Here is a 20,442-nt window from a genome sequence, read left to right on the forward strand (position 1 = left end):
ACAGTTTTAGATTAACATAGAAAATGAGCAGATAATAGAGAAAGTTCTCATATACTCCCATCCCCCACCCTAGTTTCTCCTATTATCAACATCTTACATTAGTGTGGTATATCTGTTACTATTAATGAACCAGTATTGATATATTATTATTAACTAAAGTCCATAGTTTACATTAAGGTTTACTCTTTGTGTTATATGTTTCTATAGTTTTTGACAAATGCATAATGTCTTTATTCACCACTACAGCGTCATACAGAATAGTTTCACTGCCCCTGTGTTTCAGCTATTAATCTCTCTCCCCTTTCCAATACTGTCTCTATATTCTTGCCTTTTCCAGAATAGTCGGAATCACAGAGCATGTGGATTTTTCAGACTGACTTCTTTCACTTTGTAATATACATTTAAGTTTCTTCCATGTTTTTCCACGGCTTGATAGCTCTTCTTCTCTCTTTAAAATTATTGGATAATAACTCATTGCATGGTTGTATCAAAATTATTTAAAATAAAAAACCTATCCACCCATTGAAGGTATCTTGATTTAGCAGTCATGAATAAAGCTGCCGTAAAATGTCCCGTGCAGGTTTTTGTGTGCACATAATTTTTCAGCTTAACTGGATTAATACCTAAGAGCGTGATTTCTGGAATATATAGTAAAAGCATGGTTTGCTTTGTAAGAATTTGGTAGAATTCACCAGTGAAATCATCAGGGCCTGGTGTTTTCTTATTTTGGGGAGATAACTCATTATTGATTCAATTTCTTTGGTAGAAATAGGTCTATTCAGATTATCTGTTTCTCCTTGCGTGGGTTTTGGTAGTTTATGTCTTTCAAGGAATTAGTTCAGTTCATTTAAGCTGCCAAATTTGTGGGCATAGAGTTGTTCAAAATATTCCTTTGTTAACCTTTAAATGTCCGTAGGCTCAGTAATGATCACGCCCTCTTTCATTTCTCATATTAGTAATTTGTGTCTTCTTTTTTCTTTTTTTAAAAATTTTATGGACAGCCCAGCTAGAGGTTCATGAATTTTATTGTTCTTTGCAAAGAGCCAGCTTTGGTTTCATTGATATTCTCTTTTGATTTTTTGTTTTCAATTTCAGTGATTTTTGCAATAATTTTTATTATTTCTTTGCTCACTTTATATTATATGTCTTTGTTTAGCTTTCTAAGATGGAAGCTTAATGATTAATTTTATATCTTATTTTCCATTATGTTGCATTTAATTCTATAAATTTCCCTCTTAGGGCAGTATTTCCATACATTTTGACAAACTGTATTTGCATTTCATTTGGTTCAAAATATTTTACAATTTTCTCTTGAGACTTTTTTTTTTTTTGGTGGGGGGCGGTGTCAGGTCTTCGTTTCTGTGCGAGGGCTTTCTCTAGTTGCGGCGAGCAAGGGCCACTCTTCATCGCGGTGCGCGGGCCTCTCACTGTCGCGGCCTCTCCTGTTGCGGAGCGCAGGCTCCAGACGAGCAGGCTCAGTAGTTTGTGGCTCACAGGCCCAGTTGCTCCGCGGCATGTGGGATCCTCCCAGACCAGGGCTCGAACCCGTGTCCCTTGCATTGGCAGGCAGATTCTCAACCACTGCACCACCAGGGAAGCCCCTTGAGACTTTTTATGACCCATGTTTTATTTAGAAGTGTATTGTTCAATCTACAAGTATTTGGGGATTTTCCTACTATATTTTTTGCTGTGATATCTAGTTTAATTGCATAATCAATTTCCTGACTTTGCCCATGTCTCCGTTCAGCTTTTTTAATATCTCAAGATAGTTTGTAGTAAATCTGCCATATGGTATTCCTTGCGGATGGTTTTTGTCGGGTTTTTTTTAGACAAATACTTCCTTGTTGGGCTTCCCTAGTGGCGCAGTGGTTGAGAGTCCGCCTGCCGATGCAGGGGACACAGGTTCGTGCCCCGGTCCAGGAAGATCCCACATGCCGCGGAGAGGCTAGGCCCGTGAGCCATGGCCACTGAGCCTGCGCGTCCGGAGCCTGTGCTCCGCAACGGGAGAGGCCGCAACAGTGAGAGGCCCGCGTACCGCAAAAAAAAAAAAAAAAAAAATTTCTTGTTTCTTCTTATGCCTTGTACTTTTTTTGTTGAATACTGGACATTTGAATCTTATAATGTGGTATCTATGGAAATCTGATTCTTTCTCTTCCGCAGTGTTGGCTGTTTTGCGTGTGTGTGTGTGTTTTAATTGTTATAGGGTGTTTCTGTGCTGGAATCACTCTGTGGTATAAGCTTAAGGTTTTCTCAGGTCTTTTCTGAGGCTGTGTCTTTCTCTGGGGATGTGCAGTCACTTTCTAAATTCTCCCATACATACGATTACTTTTGAATATCCTAATCTTTAAATATCCGGCTCCCACAAAAAGGGAAAGGAAAAAATGAAAGAGAGGAAAAAAAAAAAAGATGCTTTCCCTTAAATACCCTGGAAGCCACTCAACTGGTGGGGTTTGAAACAATAGTGGCCTGCCTTTATGTCTGCACCTCCATTACAGAAAGCAGTAATCCACAGTCAGAACACAGATCCTCAGCGTTTAGAGCGCAAGGTTCTTATTGCCCATTGTAGCTCCCACAAGCTGATCTAGGAATGCTGGTATTGCTGCCTGCCGTGGGGGTCATGTTGGAGGATGAACTCATTAGTAAACTCTCTCACAGTTGTCTGACTAGTATGAGTATGGACAGCCACTAACCAATGAATACACGTAAATGGTACAGAACAGGAAGACTGGAAGCAAAAATATCATCTATTATTTGTGGCCATTTTTAAATAGTAGGATGTCAGTATTTTCAAAACTTCTATAACTGATTGTATTTATGACAAAATGTTAGTGAATGAATATAATAGAATATTTTGTCTGGAATTAAATCCAGTCCCCCAATAAATGTTTGCTTTTCATCACTTGCAAAATTCTATATAACAGATGATAAATGTGGTAATAGCATATGTGATCCATGGAGGCTGAAATGGTTTTTGGAAGATGTTAAAAATGTAGCCGTAATTTAACTGGACTTCAAAATGGGCAGGATGAGTGATGGGACTCTGTCATGAATGATAGCATATAGTTTTGTAAATTGAATATTTCACAGTGATACAGGTTTCCTTCTGCTGAAAAGCCAAGGGCTGTGTCTTTCCCATCTTCTCTGCTCCTCTCCTTTGCCTTCCTTTGTCCACCAGGCAGGTGGCCCTGCGGCAGCTCTGTCCATGCTTGTTTACCAACCACATCCATGCAGCCTGTCTCCTTGCCCAAGTCAGCCAAACCTCCCTGAGGGCCTATTGGAGGAGCTCCCTCATGACAGAGCAGAGGAAGAAACCCTATCTAACACCAAGGTAGGGTTGCTTGATTTTGTCTGAGATCATTACGTTGCTTTGTTCATTTATTTCACGTTCAATTGAATTCATGTATTAAAATCTGACAGTGAAGATTATAGATGGTATATACAGTTTCCATGCTGGGGAGAGTGTCACTTAGGAGTCTTTTACCAACTGACACGTGATTCAGGAGGGCATTCAAAGATGGTAGCGTCAATTACAGAACTCTGTGGTAGCAAGCATTTCCACCAGCAGCAATTTCTCCCCCTTGGACAAGAATTATGTAATTGCCAACTAAAATGGACTTTAGTGACATGTTCTCCAGGAAAAGCCGGTGCCTTTTGGCGTGAGGAGGTTTGGTCTGTTTTGCTTTGGTTTCCCTTGAGTCAACTGCTGTTTCCCATTTGGTTTTCTAGACTCACCAAGAGAACAAAAGAACTATGCAGGCAGTATACAGCATGATCTGACCCTCATAGCGTCGTCTTTTCTGTATTGGCAGTTGGTCTCAAGAACCAGTGAAAAGGGTACATGTTTTTTGTTGTTGTTGTTTTTTAATTAATTAATTAATTAACTTTTGGCTGTGTTGGGTTTTTGTTGCTGCGCGTGGGCTTTCTTTAGTTGGAGCGAGCAGGGGCTACTCTTTGTTGCGGTGTGCGGGCTTCTCATTGCGGTGGCTTCTCTTGTTGCGGAGCACAGGCTCTAGGCAAATGGGCTTCAGTAGTTGTGGCACGTGGGCTCAGTAATTGTGGCTCACGGGCTCTAGAGCGCAGGCTCAGTAGTTGTGGCACATGGGTTTAGTTGCTCTGCGGCATGTGGGATCTTCCCGGACCGGGGCTCGAACCCGTGTCCCCTGCATTGGCAGGTGGATTCTTAATCACTGCACCACCAGGGAAGCCCAAGGGTACATATTTTAGAATCACTCACTTGCTGAGGAAAAATCTAGAAGAAAAGGGAGGTGGGGCTTTCTTGCTGGTTTTAGTCTAGAAAGTCACCCTATTTCCAGCTTTCTGCTGGGATGAGGATTATGGGTGTGGGGTAAGGACCGAGTTTCCAGGTAGAGAACTATGGCCATGGTCTGCAGCCCCTGGGAGCAGCTGTGTTCCCTTGAGGTGGTGTGGGTCAGTGCCCATGGGCTTTAGGGTTGTCTGTGTGTGGGTCTGTGTGATGTGATTGTGATTGTGTAGGCAGTACGTACGGTTAAAAATACGTGTTTCCCCAGTAGATATGTCCCACTTAACACATCACAATCACAAGCGTCACCTTTCTCAAAGAAAGTCCTAACACCACTGCGCACTTTATGTACATTGTCTCGTTCAACCCTCCCCACAGCTGTGCCTGGGCATTGGTTTACTATCTCCACTCCCCTGGGAGAGAAACTGAGGTGCAGAGACGATTGACCCAAGCTCAGGAGCTCCTACATGGAAGAGCCAACGTGGGAGCCCGGGCATGTGGCTGGTGCTCTAGACCGCTGACCTGCACTTGTCACTCAGCCACGGGGTCGTTCGTCTCAGGGCAGGAGCTTCGCAGCATCCGTGTACATCTACGGGGTCCCAGACACTGCCCACCATCAGGAGGTGGTCTCAGTGGGCACAGAGCCCAGGGCACTCTAGGTGCATTTAACAGCCGGCTTGGGCACAGTCCTGAGTGTGAACGCACATCAGGAGCCTGGCGCTCCTGGTCAGTCCACAGCTTCTGAGAGGTGTGAGGCTCCATGTAGACGATGCAGGTCGGCATCTGTCAGTGCTGGGGTCACTCCCCAGCCTCTGGCCCCAAGCATATAAGAATCAGGGGGGTATTTTAGTGTATTCAATAATATTATCACCACAAGCTCTGCAGGTGTCAGATGGTGTGAGCTTCATACCCTGGAACAGCGACAAATAAGAACTCAGTATATGGCTTTGTTATTAGCCTGGACCCTGCTTCTCATTTCTTTCCTGCTCCTCTCCTTTGCCTTCCTTCATCCACCAAGGAGGGTGGCCCTTAATGCCCAGTCCTTGCTTGTTAACCAGTCGCTGCCGTAGACTCTGGCCCTGGGTCCACATCAAGCAAACCTCCCTGAGTGATTCCTGAACAGCATCACCAATGACTGACAGTCACTCTGCGTCCTTCCAGCTCTCCACGAGGGCCTGGTGGAGGAGCTGCCCAGGGACAGGGCAGAGGAAGAGAGTCCATTTAATGCCAAGGTAAGCTCACCCTTCTTCGTCTGAGATAGAAGTGCTGCTTTCTTGGTTTCTTTCTTTCTTTTTTAATTCGGTTGTATTCACATATGAAAATCTGACCATGTGCATTAAAGGTGGGATTTATAGTTGCCTTGTCGGGGAGCGTTGAGTCTCTCCCCAGTGACCCCTGATTTAAGAAGCCATTCAGAAGTGCCGCATCAGCTTATAGGTCACGCAGGGACCTTTCTTCATCAGAAATGTTTCCTCAGGGGACTTCCCTGGTGGTCCAGTGGTAAAGAATCTGCCTTCCAAAGCAGGGGACACAGGTTCGATCCCTGGTCCCCTGGTCAGGGAGCTAAGATCCCCCATGCCGTGGGGCAACTAAGGCTGTGTGCCACAACTACTGAGCTTGCACGCCTCAACTAGAAGAGCCTGCGTGCCACAGTGAAAAATCCCTCATGCCTCAGCAAAGATACAGGGTGCAGCAACGAAGACCGGACACAGCCAAAAAAAAAGAAAAAAAAAAGATGTTTCCTCAGTGGATTAAGAATTTTGCAAGGGGCAACCAATATGCACTTGAAAGATTCATGGTGCAGGAAAAACTTGTGCCATTTTCACCACTGTCTCCTATAGTATCTTTTGGGACATTTGACTGGACAGTTTCCCATCTGTTTTTCTAAAGTCACCAATTGGATAAAAGATCCATGTCAACAACACACAGCGTGATCTGATACTCATAGTGTTTTCTTTTCTGTAATTGCAGGTGGCCTCAGGGGTAACTGAAAATGGTACGTACTCTGGAATCAATCATTTGCTTGGGGAAAAAATGCTGATGATAAGGAAGGTGGGCTTTGTTTGCTGGCTTTCATCTGGAGAGCCACCCTGATTCTGAATTCCTGCTGGGAACAAGGGCTGAGGATGTGATGAAAGAAGCTGATTTCCCAGGCAAAGAACCATGGCCGTTTTTCAAGAAGCAGTTTCATTGCCTTTAAGTGGTGACAGGTTGTGTGCATAGCAGTGGGCTGTTGTCTGTGTGATCTGGGTGGTGTGATTCTGAGTGTGCATGTGCACATGTGTGTGTCTGTGTTTCCCTAGATTGCCTCCAGCAAGGCAACGGCCAGTGTCAGCTTCTAAATGAAAAATCCCATCGCTACTGTTTCATGTGATTATATCTGTTTCAAAATGTATCAAATTGTACACTTAAAATGTGTGCAGTTCTTGTATGGCAGGAATACCTCAATAAGCTCAGGGGAAAAATCCCATCACCAGCCAGGCAAATGTTCATAGGGTTCCAAGTGGACAAAAGTGTGTTTCAGAATCACTGTGATTGAGTCAATGACAACTTCTATTAATAATTCTCACCTCCGTCGAGCCCTTTATAGTGTCTTCAGGCAGTTTGATTGGTGGTGAATGAAAAGCAGCCATCATTGTCCTTATTTCACATAAGAGAAAACAGAGGCTGGAGAAGGTGGGTGAATTATGGGGGGTCGCACAGCCCATGGGTGGGAACTGGGTGAGGCAGTCTGGAGCCTTTGATCCAGAGCCTCTGCACTTTCTCCCACACGTCTGCTGCCTGGGAGAGACTGAAATTCTCCTTTGGTTTGGCATCAATTATGATTTTAATCCTTGTTCCTAAGCCTCTTTGTGTGGGATGCTCGCTGGACCTGAGATGCAGTAACCCCAGCCCTTTATCCCTCAGATACTTTAGTATTAAATGGATATTTCCCCCAATGATGCTTCATTCCTGCTTCTTCCCTTCTTCCCCCAAACCTTTAGATTACAGGCGGTCTCAGCATTAAACCTCCCCCATCTCGGCTATGGTGCTGGGGCAGGGTTCCTTCCTTTTGCAGGAGCTCCGGGGGGAACCCACATGTCACTCCCGGTTCTGAAGGAATCTGAGAAGGGAGCCTCCAGGAAGAGATTCAGCCCATCTTTCACCAACTGAGATTTCATATTTTGCTTCAGGAAATGTTGCCAAGAGTAGCAAGCGCCATTGTCATGTGGAAAGTCAGAACCGTCACTAATGCCAGGCCTAGTTTCTGTGTTCTGGGCATGAAACACTGGACAGAGATCTCCTTCAGGGACCGAGCGTCAGGAGCTCCCTTCCTGGGAGGATCAAGGGGAGGTTACGCGTTGAGAGGTGGGGAAAGAGGAACTCAGCAGTGGGATAGGAACTTCGCCACTCACGTCCCTGTCAAACCTGCCAGAGGAAATAGGGTCTGGGTTTCTTCCGAAGCCTTAACAAGTCAAGGGAGTTGTTTCAAGTCAATATAAAATGAGACAAAGTAGGGTTTGGGTTTCCTTTTGGATCATGAATCTTGTGTGGAATAGATTGTATTTTAATAGAATTTGATAGTCCTGTAGGCATCAGTATTTTTCCCTACAAAACAAAAAGATGAAACTGCTAGACTGAAAGATGTCACTGGTCAGATCAGCGGTGGAAAGGCTAGTAAACTACTCTGCAAGGAGCAAGCAGGGGACAGGTGGTCACGTCTTCCCCCTCTTTGGATTCTAGAGCTGCACTGCCCAGTCTGGTAGCCACCAGCCAGATGTACCTGTTCATATTTAAATTAATTAAATTAAATCAAATTAAGCATTTGTTCCTTCATCACACTAGACACGTTTCAAGTGCCCAAGAGCCCTATGTTCATACAAATGAACTTATTTACAAAACAGAAACAGACTCGAAGACTTAGAGAATGAACTTACCGTTATGGAGGGAAGGGTGGGATGGAGGGATAGTTAGGGAATTTGGGATCAACATGCACACGCTGCTATATTTAAAACGGATAACCAGCAAGGACCTACCATACAGCACAGGGAAATCTGCTCAATGTTACGTGGCAGGCTGGATGGAAGGGGCGTCTGGGGGAGAATGGATACATGTATATGTATGGTTGAGTCACTTTGCTGTGCACCTGAAACTATCACAACATTGTTAATCGGCTATATTCCACTATAAAATAAAAAGTTAAAAAAAAGTTTTTGAAAAGAGCTATAGAGGGCTTCCCTGATGGTGCAGTGGTTGACAGTCCGCCTGCTGATGCAGGGGACACGGGTTCGTGCCCCGGTCCGGGAAGATCCCACATGCCGCGGAGCGGCTGGGCCCGTGAGCCATGGCCACTGAGCCTGCGTGTCCGGAGCCTGTGCTCCGCAACGGGAGAGGCCACAACAGTGAGAAGCCCGCGTACCGCAAAAAAAAAAAAAAAAAAATCAGCTTTTATTCCCTAATCAGAACTTTTCTTGGGGGGAATTTCCTTTGCTTACCTGAGTTGGTCTAATTATCCTATGTGTCTAGAAACATGGGCCTAATATTCATAGTAGGAGTTTTTATATTGTTCTGTGGTCCACTGATTAAAGATGTGTCCTGTCTTTAATGTGTTAGATTCATGAAAGCAGACACCATAGCTATGTTTGCTCTTTAATATATGTTAGTCTAGATCATAACAAAAGATAGACATCGCATCTATTCTGAATCAAGGAAAAGTAATTTTATTTATTGCAGAATAATATTGAAATTATAAACTTTTTTTTCTTTACAATTCCCTTTCTCATTTCATCTTGCTGACTAAATTCCAGGTTTTCATTTTCCTAGTGTTACAACAAATGAATGGGTAATGTTAGGAGTCCTGAGACAGTGGGTTATCTTGGCCAACGTCAAGACAGAGCAAGAGGCATCTTTCCCAGCCAGTCAGAGATTTCCTTGGGCATGAGTAGGGATGCCTTTGGACCTCGATGGCAAATTAGAACTAGAACTTGCTCAGAGGAGAAGGGAAACTGGAGAAGAATGGCTTTCTGGACTGCCAGCATCTCCAGCTAGCCCTAATTATCAGAGTCTGGAGCAAAACTGCTTATTCTAACAAGACTGTGGGTGGAGGCACAGGAAGCTTCAGAAGTGCCCCTGTTGTCTGGAACAGTGCCACTCACTTTGTTAGGCTCTCTGATGATTGGCTCAGTGGAAGATGCTGGGACCTGTCTGATAGTCAGACTGTGGGTTGTCAAGGACAAAATGTCTGGGACCGGTTTTGCTATCCCCAATACAAGTTTGCATGGAGCAAAGAGTAAACTCCCTTAGAAAATCAACAATTCATATTTCTCACAACTGATATTGTGGACTGGGATATTTACCAAACATACATTCATCCATCACAGTGGTTGTCCACACCCAGTGTGGGTTAGAATCACCTGGGGGCTGAGAAACACTGCAGATTTAGACAGTGGCGGTTTTGCTACTCTTCACGTGTGGTCAGGAACCAGAGGTATCATCCTGGGCTCATGTCAGAATGCAGATTCTCAGGCTAGTCCAGCCCTATAGAAACAGAATCTGCATTTTAAGAAGACCCCAGGTAATTAAATGCACATTCAAGTTTGAGAAGCCATAGTTAAAGCAGTGCTTCTCAATAGAAATAGAACATGAGTCACATGTGTAATTTTAAAGATTCTTGTAAACTTATACAAAAACGACTTCAATAAAATATGTGTTGAACTCAGTATAGCCAAAATATTATCATTTCTCTATGGCACTACCCCTGTTTTGAGTGCTCAGTGGCCACCAGTGCCTACCCTATTGAACAACACAGATCAAGGCATGACCTAAATACTATATCCTCTTAAAAATCTCCAGGTGGTTCTAATTCATACTCAGTGAGAAACACCATTGTTTAGGGGATAAAAATTTAGGCGCCAGAATTCAAATAATGCCCATATTTAATGGAGACCTTAGCAGAGTTGCTTTTTCCTGGGTCCTCCATGGGGAGGAGTAGTTAGGACAGATGCCTCACCTTGGAGCTTTAGCATCCTTGGGTTAAACTGTGGAACATTACTCAGGTGGGGCTCTCGCCAGGTTCCTCAACTGACCATTTGTCTTGGTCTCATTCTTCTCAGTGAGCACAGAGCAGAACGGGCACAATGAACACTTCCAATGGGGCTTCCTCTGTGTTGAATTGATGCACCAGAGGCAGCAGACATATCTGCGTTTTAGGTACGTAGGTTTTTCAAGATAACCTAGGCAGATGAGACATCTACTTGCTTCTTTAAAATGTTTAGCCATAGTCACTTTCTGTGGAAAAATGAGCAAGTTGTTAGTTTCCATGAGTTGAATGACCATTAGTGCTTGGGGCTCTATCCTTTTTACTTGTATAGATACATCAGGTTCCTAATATGTGCCATCCATTGTGCTAGGTAATGACATAAAATGTAAATATAAATATAAATATAACTGACCTTTGCCCCAGAACTTCTGGTATTTGGAGTGCTAGTTAGAATGAAAGACTCAATCCAGGGACTTCCCTGGTGGCACAGTAGTGAAGAATCCACCTGCCAATGAAGGGGACGCGGGTTGGAGCCCTGGTCAGGGAAGGTCCCACATGCCCCGGAGCAACTAAGCCCATGCGCCACAACTACTGAGCCTGCGCTCTAGATCCTGCGAGTCACCTCTACTGAGCCAGCATGCCACAACTATAGAAGCCTGCGTGCCTAGAGCCCGTGCTCCGCAATGAGAGAAGCCACGGCAGTGAGAGGCCCGCGCACTACAACCAAGAGTAGCCCCCGCTCTCTGCAAGAAAGAAAGCCCACGTGCAGCAACGAAGACCCAACGCAGCCAAAAATAAATAAATGAATTTATTTTTTAAAAAAAGTTAAGTGCATTTATGGAGAGATGCATTACATTAAAGAAAAAAAAAAGGAAAGGAAAGAAAGACTCAATCCGTCATTTAGCTTTGACTTGAGTTAGTGAATGGACTAGACATGGGTTGTCCAGTACTGTAGCCGCCAACCACAGGTTGAAATTCGGCTTATTTGAACTGAGATGTGCTCTGAGTGTAAAAATGCACAATGGATTCTGAAGACGGAATAAGAAAAAGCAAATTTCAACTATCTCATTGAGATCTTTCAAACAATGTGTCGTCAGTGTAAATACCTGTTGAAGTGATAACATTTTGCTGACTAAAATTATTTTGACTTGTTTCCTTTTATTTTATTTAATGTGGCTACTAGAAAATTTATAATTAGATATGTGGGTTACATTCTACTGGACATCCTGGTCTAGACTCAGAGATCCTCCAACTCCCGCCAGCTGGTCCGACTCGGCTGTGGCTCAGGTCCCCAGCAGCAGGTGAGAGGTTGAATCAGTCAATGGGGGAAACTCGATTCACCATGTGGTAGAGGACTCCATCCAGGATCTGATTAAGGAAGAAGAGAATCATCTCTCCAGCCTGGGTGTTGAAACCTAGTCCTGCCTACAGCTCCTGGAGCAGAGGGCCCAAGGGTCCCTAAGTGTACACACTAGGTCTGGGATTGAGCTGGCCTCGGCAACACTTACTGTATTAATAAATTACTCCAGGGACTTCCCTGGCTGTCCAGTGGTTAGGACTCCGCACTTTCACTGCCAAGGGCACAGGTTCAATCCCTGTTTGGGGAACTAAGATCCACGAGCCATGCAGTGCGGCCGAAAAAAAAGAAAAATTACTCCATTCCCCAAAATTTGGCTGTCATATTTGCCTTTTGTAGAAAACTGAGAGGTAAAAAAGAAATTACGTAAGATTAGACTCACCTCTCCTCTACTAGATTCTTCTTCTTAAAGTGACTCAGTTCTGGAGTGAGAGTCACCTACAAGGGGCTTTTTTATATTGAAGCATCCTCTTCCCACCCTATTCACAACAGGCCTCACCTCTTTAATCTGATCATATTTTGATTTAATTCTGGCAGAAATATGATTTACTAATGACTAAGAGGTCACCACAAATGTTTTTATTCAACATTGAACCAAAATTTCAAAATGAATTGCATTTTCAGAAATTTTGTATTTGAGTATTTATAAATCTCAAGAACATTGCCTATGGCCAACAATTATAATTTTTTCTTGGCTTTTAGATAAAATCAGACCTTTACATTTAATTTCATTAATATTACTCCATGTATATATGTGCATATGTATGTATATTAGTAAAAAATTCATGCTTAATCTCTACTCAATGGTAGGTAAAACTCATTTTAATTTCACTAATATTTTCTTAAGACCTAAAACCCTCAGCTTTACTGATTAATATTCACCCCTCACTAATACCTGATTAAACTCTCACTGGCTTTACCTCAACTATTTAGAATATGTGGGTCCAGGTTGATGGACACACAACCTATTTACTAAGGAATCATGTAGTAAGAAGGGAAGGTGAGATGGGATTTGGCCGTGCTTAATTCCCATCCTATGAGATAGACTAGCCACTTTCATTTTATTGCCAATGAATAACTAGAAAAAAGAAATCTGTTATTACTGTCATCGTGTTTTACCGCACAGTGAAATTTCAAAATGTAGGTGGATCAAAAATCATGACTCATTTTAGATGTTTTTGAGATTCAAAATATGGAAAGGTCCTAAATTGTACGTTTAAAAAATATCCTTGCTACCGAACCCTCAACGAAATCTGAGAGTTTGTTGTTGTTTTTAAACATTTTCCCACAGGGACTTCCCTGGTGGTCCAATGGGTAAGACTCCATGCTCCCAATTCAGGGGGCCCAGGTTTGATCCCTGGTGGGGGAACTAGATCCCACGTGCATGCCGCAACTAAGACGCCTTCGTGCCTCAACTGAAGATCCCACGTGCCGCAGCTAAGACCCGGTGCAGCAAAAATGAATAAGTATAAAAAATTTTTTCCCACATATTTTGGCTTTTTCCCTTCAAATATAAAAAGCCTGGAGAGGCTTTAGTTCTTGAGTGACAGTTGCAGACATATTTAACATTTGATTAATGAGGTAATCATAAAAGTCTCCAGCCATCTCCCAGGTACCCGCTAGGTGGCGCTATGTCGAAGTCTATGAAAGGATTTGGCTCTTTCCTGCTCTGATACAGGTTTCCTGCCTCCTAGATTCTACTTTCTGAAATGCTCACCAGAAAGCAAGGACCCATCTGAACCTGTGACGGCTCAGTTTTGCAGACATTTCTGTCTCTTGATAAATAGGATATCCTGACAATCTGCTCCTCGCAAGATTATCAAAAATAACAGCAGTTTAGGGCTTCCCTGGTGGCACAGTGGTTGGGAGTCCGCCTGCCGATGCAGGGTACACGGGTTCGTGCCCTGGTCCGGGAAGATCCCGCATGTGGCTAGGCCCGTGAGCCATGGCCGCTGAGCCTGCGCGTCCGGAGCCTGTGTTCCGCGGCGGGAGAGGCCACAGCAGTGGGAGGGCCACGTACCGCAAAAAAAAAAAAAAAAAAAAAAAAAAAAAAAATTACATCAGTTTAAATTCATAGGTAAATGTTCAGCCTTCCTTCTTCCTGGAGACCTTTCACCCTGAGTGACCTGGCAAAACTCCGCCGCACCCAATGCCTGGATCAGCTCTTCCTTCTTCTAGGAACCGTTCCTTTTGTCCCAAGACAAAATATTGCTTTATATTGCTCTCCCACGATAATTTATAAACATTTCTAATAGAATATGTTACCATTTTTATTTGGATTGGTATGGCCTTAAAAATTCTTTAATGAGACAAACTTAGTAGAAAGCTGAGTCTGTGGCCTTGATTTTGGATATGAAATACGAAGATATCCAGCAAAAAGTAGACAACAAACAATTACCGTTGGATTGACAGACAATTGTATGTAATAATTTGAAATCAATCTGACTTCCTTTATATTTTCTCCTGATTTTCATCCTCCCCACACTCTCCTGGCCCTCTAGGTGTCATCTAAAGCAATAAAAGAACTCAGCTGGCCTCATACCGCCAGACCCTGAGTAAGGAACCCAGGTTAGCCAGAACAGACTTCTGACTTACAGAACTGTGTGATAATAAATGGCTATTGTGAAAGAGAAAAACAAATATCGTATATTAACGCATATATGTGGAATCTAGAAAAATGGCTCTGATGAACCGGTTTGCAGGGCAGAAATAGAGACACAGATGTAGAGAACAAACGTATGGACACCAAGGGGGAAGCAGGAGGGGGGGGTGGGGGGATGGTGGTGGTGCTGCTGGGATGAACTGGGAGACTGGGATTGGCATATATACACTAATATGTATAAAATAGATAACTAATAGGAACCTGCTGTATGAAAGATAAATAATCTATAAAAATTGCCTATTGTTTTAAGCTGAAAAAAATTTGTGAATTAATAATGTAATTTTATTCATTGATTAAATGGGTGGTATTTATCTACTCATATTTATTTTATAACCCAGACAGACGTACTGTACGTTACTTTGTCCATTGTTTAATTCATCAAAGACGCCTAGAGAAGACAAGGCTTGTTTTCAAAGCTCGACCATGGTGTAAAAAATTAATAAAGGGAAACCTCAATTACATAGAGCTGGGAGACCAGAGGGGGAGCTGTCTTGCCCTGTGACCATAGCAGAGCCCAACAGGAAGAAGAAAGACTCCTCTTCTTTCCTGGCAAGACTCAGCCAGTGAAAAGCTGTGAACTCTTGACTAGAGCCCTCCCAACTTCTTTGTCCCCTCCATAAAAGCATTCTCCTTCCCTTGCCGCTTGGGGGTAGTCTATTTGTTTCAAGTCAACACTTTCAGAATATATAAATGCCAAGGTTTTCTGATTTAGAAAGTACCCATTTTGGCCAATTAGTTTCTATTTATTGTCTCCTCTGATCCTCATTTTTAAAAATCTGATTATTTTTTGCTAAAGACGAGTTTATCTTTAAAACACATGTGGGGTTTCTTTGTACCTAGAGATTTTACCGTGGGATGGACTTTTAAAAACTGCAATAATAAACAAGTGCAGAGTTTTAAAAAATCATGAAACTGTAGCAAGCAAACTTGACTGTACATCATACAAAGAATAAAATGAAGGAAACTGATATGAGTTGTGGTACAACAATGAGAAGGGGAAATATTAAGATTATATATGAATTATTTGTGATTTCCTGAGAAGTAAAGACCACACTTATCATTATTCTTGTGTATCTTCAAACATTTCCAAACTTCAAATGAACAAAGGAAAGCAAGTACAAAACACATAAAATGCCAACATTGAGAAACAGTGGTTACATTTGACTTTTACGTTCATTCTACCATATATATTTCCCGGTCTCTGTTGGAGAGTAGGAGCCTAAGTTTGATGGGTACAAAATAGCACACAGAGATGTCCTAATCACAGAGAAAAACAATTGCAAACTCAGGAATAACTCAATGCTCTGGAAGCACCCCATAGATCAACCCCACCTCAGCACTGAGAAACTCTCCTGCCTTTTGTTTCAGTGAAGCTGAGCCCAGACTGAGTCCTGAACTTTCTCCCTTATTACTGTAGTCTTCAATATCATCTTCCTTCCCTATTTAACTTTTTTGGGTGCAATTTTTTAGATTAATTAATTAACTTATTTATTTTTGGCTGCACTGAGTCTTCATTGCTGTGCCTGGGCTTTCTCTAGTTGTGGAGAGCAGGGGCTACTCTTCCTTGCAGTACGCAGGCTTCTCACCACAGTGGCTTCTATCCTTGCAGAGCACAGGCTTCTAGGGACGTGGGCTTCAGCAGTTGGGAGATGCAGGCTCTGTAGTTGTGGCGCATGGGCTTAGTTGCTCTGCGGCATGTGGGATCTTCCCGGACCAGGGCTTGAACCTGTGTCCCCTGCACTAGCAGGCAGATTCTTAACCACTGAGCCACCAGGGAAGTCCTTGGGTGCAATTTTTGCTTTGAAGAATGTAAAATGTATTACAGAAGTCTACAGCAATATAGATTTCCTTACCCTTTGTTCTTTATGTTATAGTTGTCATATTAATACCTCAGCATGAATTGAACTTCACCTTCTGAGATTGTGGTATAATTTTTTCCTTCAAAATGCATACTTATAGTAAAAGAATTTAAGAGGAGAAAACTAAGCTATCTCATTTATCCAGATGCTACCCCTTCTGTGGCTCTTTCTTTCTTCCTGAAGATGTTCCAACTTTAGGAACTCTTGTGTCATTTCACTTCAGCCTGAAGAAGTTCTTTTCCCATCATTTTATATCTAGCTACCTGATAATTAACTCTTTTGTCTTCTTTCATCTTCATCAGCCTTTGTTTTATTTTCATTTTTGTTTTGCCTTCAATCTTTAAGGATATCTTGGCTACATCAGTATTCTGAGTTGATAGTTCTTTTCTTTCAGTAGTTTATTTATTTATTTAATTTTTTTTGCGGTACGCGGGCCTCTCACTGCTGTGGCCTCTCCTGTTGCGGAGCACAGGCTCCGGACGCGCAGGCTCAGCGGCCATGGCTCGCGGGCCTAGCCGCTCCGCGGCATGTGGGATCTTCCCGGACCGGGGCACGAACTCGTGTCCCCTGCATCGGCAGGCGGACTCTCAACCACTGCGCCACCAAGGAAGCCCTGAATAACTTTTATATTGCCTTGCAGCTCATTATCTGTCATTATAAACATAGGACAAATGTTTGGAATCTCACTTTATTGTTGACTTTGGTTTGCGAAATTGCCACTGCTCTTTAAACTGTTATAATATAGGACTGTTTAAGGACCAGGCACTACCAAACTTTGAAAATATGGAGACTTTTAGAATTTATGTAATTAAAAATATGATTCTTTCCGTTTGGGGTTAGCCAGTTGGAAAGTTTAAGTTGAAACGTGTCATGATTGAGGGTTTTTTTTTTTTCCCCCAAATGGTATTTAAGACAACAAACACCCTCCACCCCACCACTTCCTCAGCTAACACCTGGTCTCTCTCCTCCCTTTCACGACAAAGTTCTTGAAAGTGTTATCTACACTCCTGGTCTCCATCCTCCTCACCCAACTTACTCTTCAACCCCGCACCTAAGATCTGGCTTCTGCTCCCAGCTGTCCCTTACATTTCACCCGCAATGATCACCAGTAGCCTCTTGAGTGCCTCTCAGACCTATATTCCTGAACTTATCGGAAGCATTAGGCAATGTGGACAACTTTTTTAAGCTCTCTGGCTTAAGCGGCTACCCTTCTAGACCTCCCCACTTCCCACTCCTCCTTGTGTCTTCCTCCCTTTGTTAATAGTACCCTCCATCCATTACCCAGGTACCCAAGCCGGAGAGCTGATAGTCATCCTGTCTTTTCCCTCACCTCATACCTATAGTCACCAACTCCTGTTCACCCTTCCCCCAAGGTAGACCTAGAATCCCATCCCTTCTCCAGCTCAGTCCGGGTCACCTTCCCTCTCACCTGGATCACTGTACAGTGTCCTGACACCTCTCCCTACATATCTACCCCTGCCCCCTGCAATCCATCCTCCCCACAGAAGCAGCCAGACCGGTCTTTCCAGAATGGTCATTTCACCTCTGGTCGCTCCTCTGATTTGCCACCTGCCCTCAGGACAAAGTCAGCGCAGATTCACCTGATATGTGACCTAGTGGATCACTTTCTCTTTCCTAGAACAATGTTTCCACTTGGCTATCAAAACACACTCCTGATTTTTCTTCCACCTCCCTGGCTACTCCTTCTCAGTCTTGTTTGCCGGATGCTTGCCTCTCCCCAATCACTTAATACTATTAAGTGTTTCAGGACCCAGTCGTTGGTCCTTTTCTTGTCTTGCTCTATACTCACTCCCTTGGTGATCTCATCCAGCCTCATGGCTTTAAATATGTCTATGCTGGTAATTGGTATCTCAACCCCAGACTTCGTCCCTGAAATCCAGACTCAAATATGCAACTCCCTAGCCAACTTGGATCTCACTAGACACTCAAGTTTGCTTCCAAAGCTGAGCTCCCGACCTTCATGCTACACTGTGCCCTGGCCCGGTCTTTCCTTCTCAGTTAAGGACAATTCCATCCTTCCAGTTGCTAAGGCCAAAAGCCTTAGAGTGGTCCTTGACTCTAACTTTTCTCTCACATCACACTCTATCCATTAGCAAGACCTGTTTATACTCAAAATATAGCCAGTGAAATGATATGATGTCTGGGATTCACTTCCAAATAATACAGGAGGGGAGATGTGGATGGAGATATCATTGAAACAAGATTGTCTGTAGGTTGGGACTTCCCTGGTGGTCCAGTGGTTAGGACTCTGTGCTTCTACTGCAGGGGGCATGGGTTCAATCCCTGGTTGGGGAACTAAGATCCCACGTGCCGGGCGGCCAATAAAAATAAAAATGGGCAGAAGACCTGAATAAACATTTAAAAAACTGTCTACAGGTTGATAATTGTTGAAGATGGGGGATGGTACGTGGAGGTTCATTGTATTACTCTACTTTTGTTCATGTTTGAAATTTTCCATAATAAGAAAATTGAATCATACCACTTCTCCCTACCTTTCACTGCTACCATTCTGATCCAAGGCGCCACATCTCTTGCCTGGACTGTTGTAGTAGCTTCTTAACTGAATTCCTGCTTCTGCTCTCACCTCCACTTCCCACCCTCTGCTTTTAATCCAATCTTCCCACGAACAGCCAGTGTGATACTCTTAAAATGAAAGTCCATCCATGTCCCTCTTCTGCTTGGAACTCCCCAGTGGCTCCCCATTTCAATCAGAGTAAAAGCCAAAGTCTTAGTGGTCTTCAAGATCCTACACAATTTACCCCCTACCCTTGTACTCAAACCTCATCCCCTCCCACTCTCCTGCCTTGATCATTCCATTCCAGTCACACTGCTATTCCCCAATCCCACCAGGCATACTGCCACCACAGGGCCTTTGCACTTGCTGTTCCTTCTCCCATTCCTTTTTTTTTTTTTTTTTTTTTTTTTTTGCGTTACGGGGGCCTCTCACTGTTGTGGCCTCTCCCGCTGCGGAGCACAGGCTCTGGACGCGCAGGCTCAGCGGCCATGGCTCACAGGCCCAACCGCTCCGCGGCATGTGGGATCTTCCCAGACCGGGGCACGAACCCGTGTCCCCTGCATCAGCAGGCGGACTCTCAACCACTGCGCCACCAGGGAAGCCCTCCCATTCCTTTTTAATTTATTTTTATTTTTTAAATTTTTTAAAATGTTTTTTTATTTTTGGCTGAGCCAGGTCTTAGTTGCGGCACACGGAATCTTTCATTGGGGCGTGTGAACTTCTTAGTTGCCGCATACAGACTCTTAGTTGTGGCATGCATGTGGGATCTAGTTCCCCGATCAGGGATCGAACCTGGGCCCCCTGCATTGGGAGAGTGGAGTCTCACCCACTGGACCACCAGGGAAGTCCTACCTTCTCTCATTCTTCCCTCTGACATACATACAGCTCACTCTTCGCCTTCTTCATGTCTTTGCTCAAATGTCTCCTTTTCAGACCTTCCCTAACCACCTTTTTTGAGACTGAACCCCTAAACGTTGCCACTTCTCATCCCCCACACGTAGTCAGTACCTTTTAACCTCTTTCCCTGCTTTATTTTCCTGATTAGCACTTATCACCGTCTTAATTATTATAATGTTACTTATTTATCCTGTTTATTATCTGTCTCCACCATTAGAGTGTAAGCCCTCTGCAGTCCGAGAATTTTGCCTATTCACTGCTGTATCCCCAGGACACCTGCGTGGCACATAGCAGGCACTCAACAAATGTTTGTTGAATGAATGAATGAATGGCATTCCGAGTTTCAATCCCTGCCCACCTGTCCAGGCACAGCTCTCACCTCTCCCCTCCCTGCCCTCCAAGCCAACATGGACCTGACAGCCGAGTCCTGGCACATACCAGGATGATTCACACTTCTCAGCCTTATCCTGTCTTGTGCCCTTTGTCTCCTGGCCACATTCCCAGTCTTTTAAGAGTCATCTCAAGCAGGTGTTCACTGACACCACAGGTGACCCCAAAGAAACTCTTCTGCCTGAATTTCCACCAGGTTTCTGTGCCCTCTTTTCTCCTAGTACACAGGACACTGGACTCTCTGTGTCTCCTCTGTCTGCCCCACTGCTCTGGGAGCCCCTGGGGCAGGAACCACGTCTTACCTTGTCTTCTTAGCACAATGTCTGGCACCCAGCCAGCACTCACTAGATGTACAATGAAGGAATAACAATACTTGCATTTACTTAATGTTTTCTCTGCTAAATGTTCTCACGCTTAATCCACACAACCTATGGGGTAGGTATTATTCTTAAACCCATTTT

At 43.7% G+C, this 20,442-nt stretch overlaps 1 protein-coding gene across 13 annotated transcripts in view; it reads left to right on the forward strand.

Annotated features, from left to right (window-relative positions):
• Positions 1-11,433, forward strand: part of LOC117197277 (uncharacterized) — an 86,506-nt gene extending 75,073 nt beyond the window's left edge. For 4 of the 13 annotated variants that reach the window (XR_007471813.1, XR_007471814.1, XR_004477820.2 and 1 more), the window contains 3 exons: positions 3,727-3,834; positions 5,320-5,493; positions 6,233-11,433. Coding sequence is in view for 2 of the 13 variants with exons in the window: in XM_049698254.1 (XP_049554211.1) it covers positions 3,725-3,834; positions 5,423-5,493; positions 6,233-6,257; positions 10,354-10,472 (325 nt within the window). In the remaining 11 variants the exon portion in view is untranslated. Of the gene's footprint in view, positions 1-3,724; positions 3,835-5,319; positions 5,494-6,232 lie in introns of all 13 variants that reach the window. The other 9 variants (XR_007471818.1, XR_007471819.1, XR_004477819.2 and 6 more) reach the window with 6 other exon arrangements.
• Positions 11,434-20,442: the final 9,009 nt, after the last annotated feature.

The sequence above is a fragment of the Orcinus orca genome, chromosome 15, assembly GCF_937001465.1.
Source record: "Orcinus orca chromosome 15, mOrcOrc1.1, whole genome shotgun sequence".
Classification (NCBI taxonomy): Eukaryota; Metazoa; Chordata; class Mammalia; order Artiodactyla; family Delphinidae; genus Orcinus; species Orcinus orca.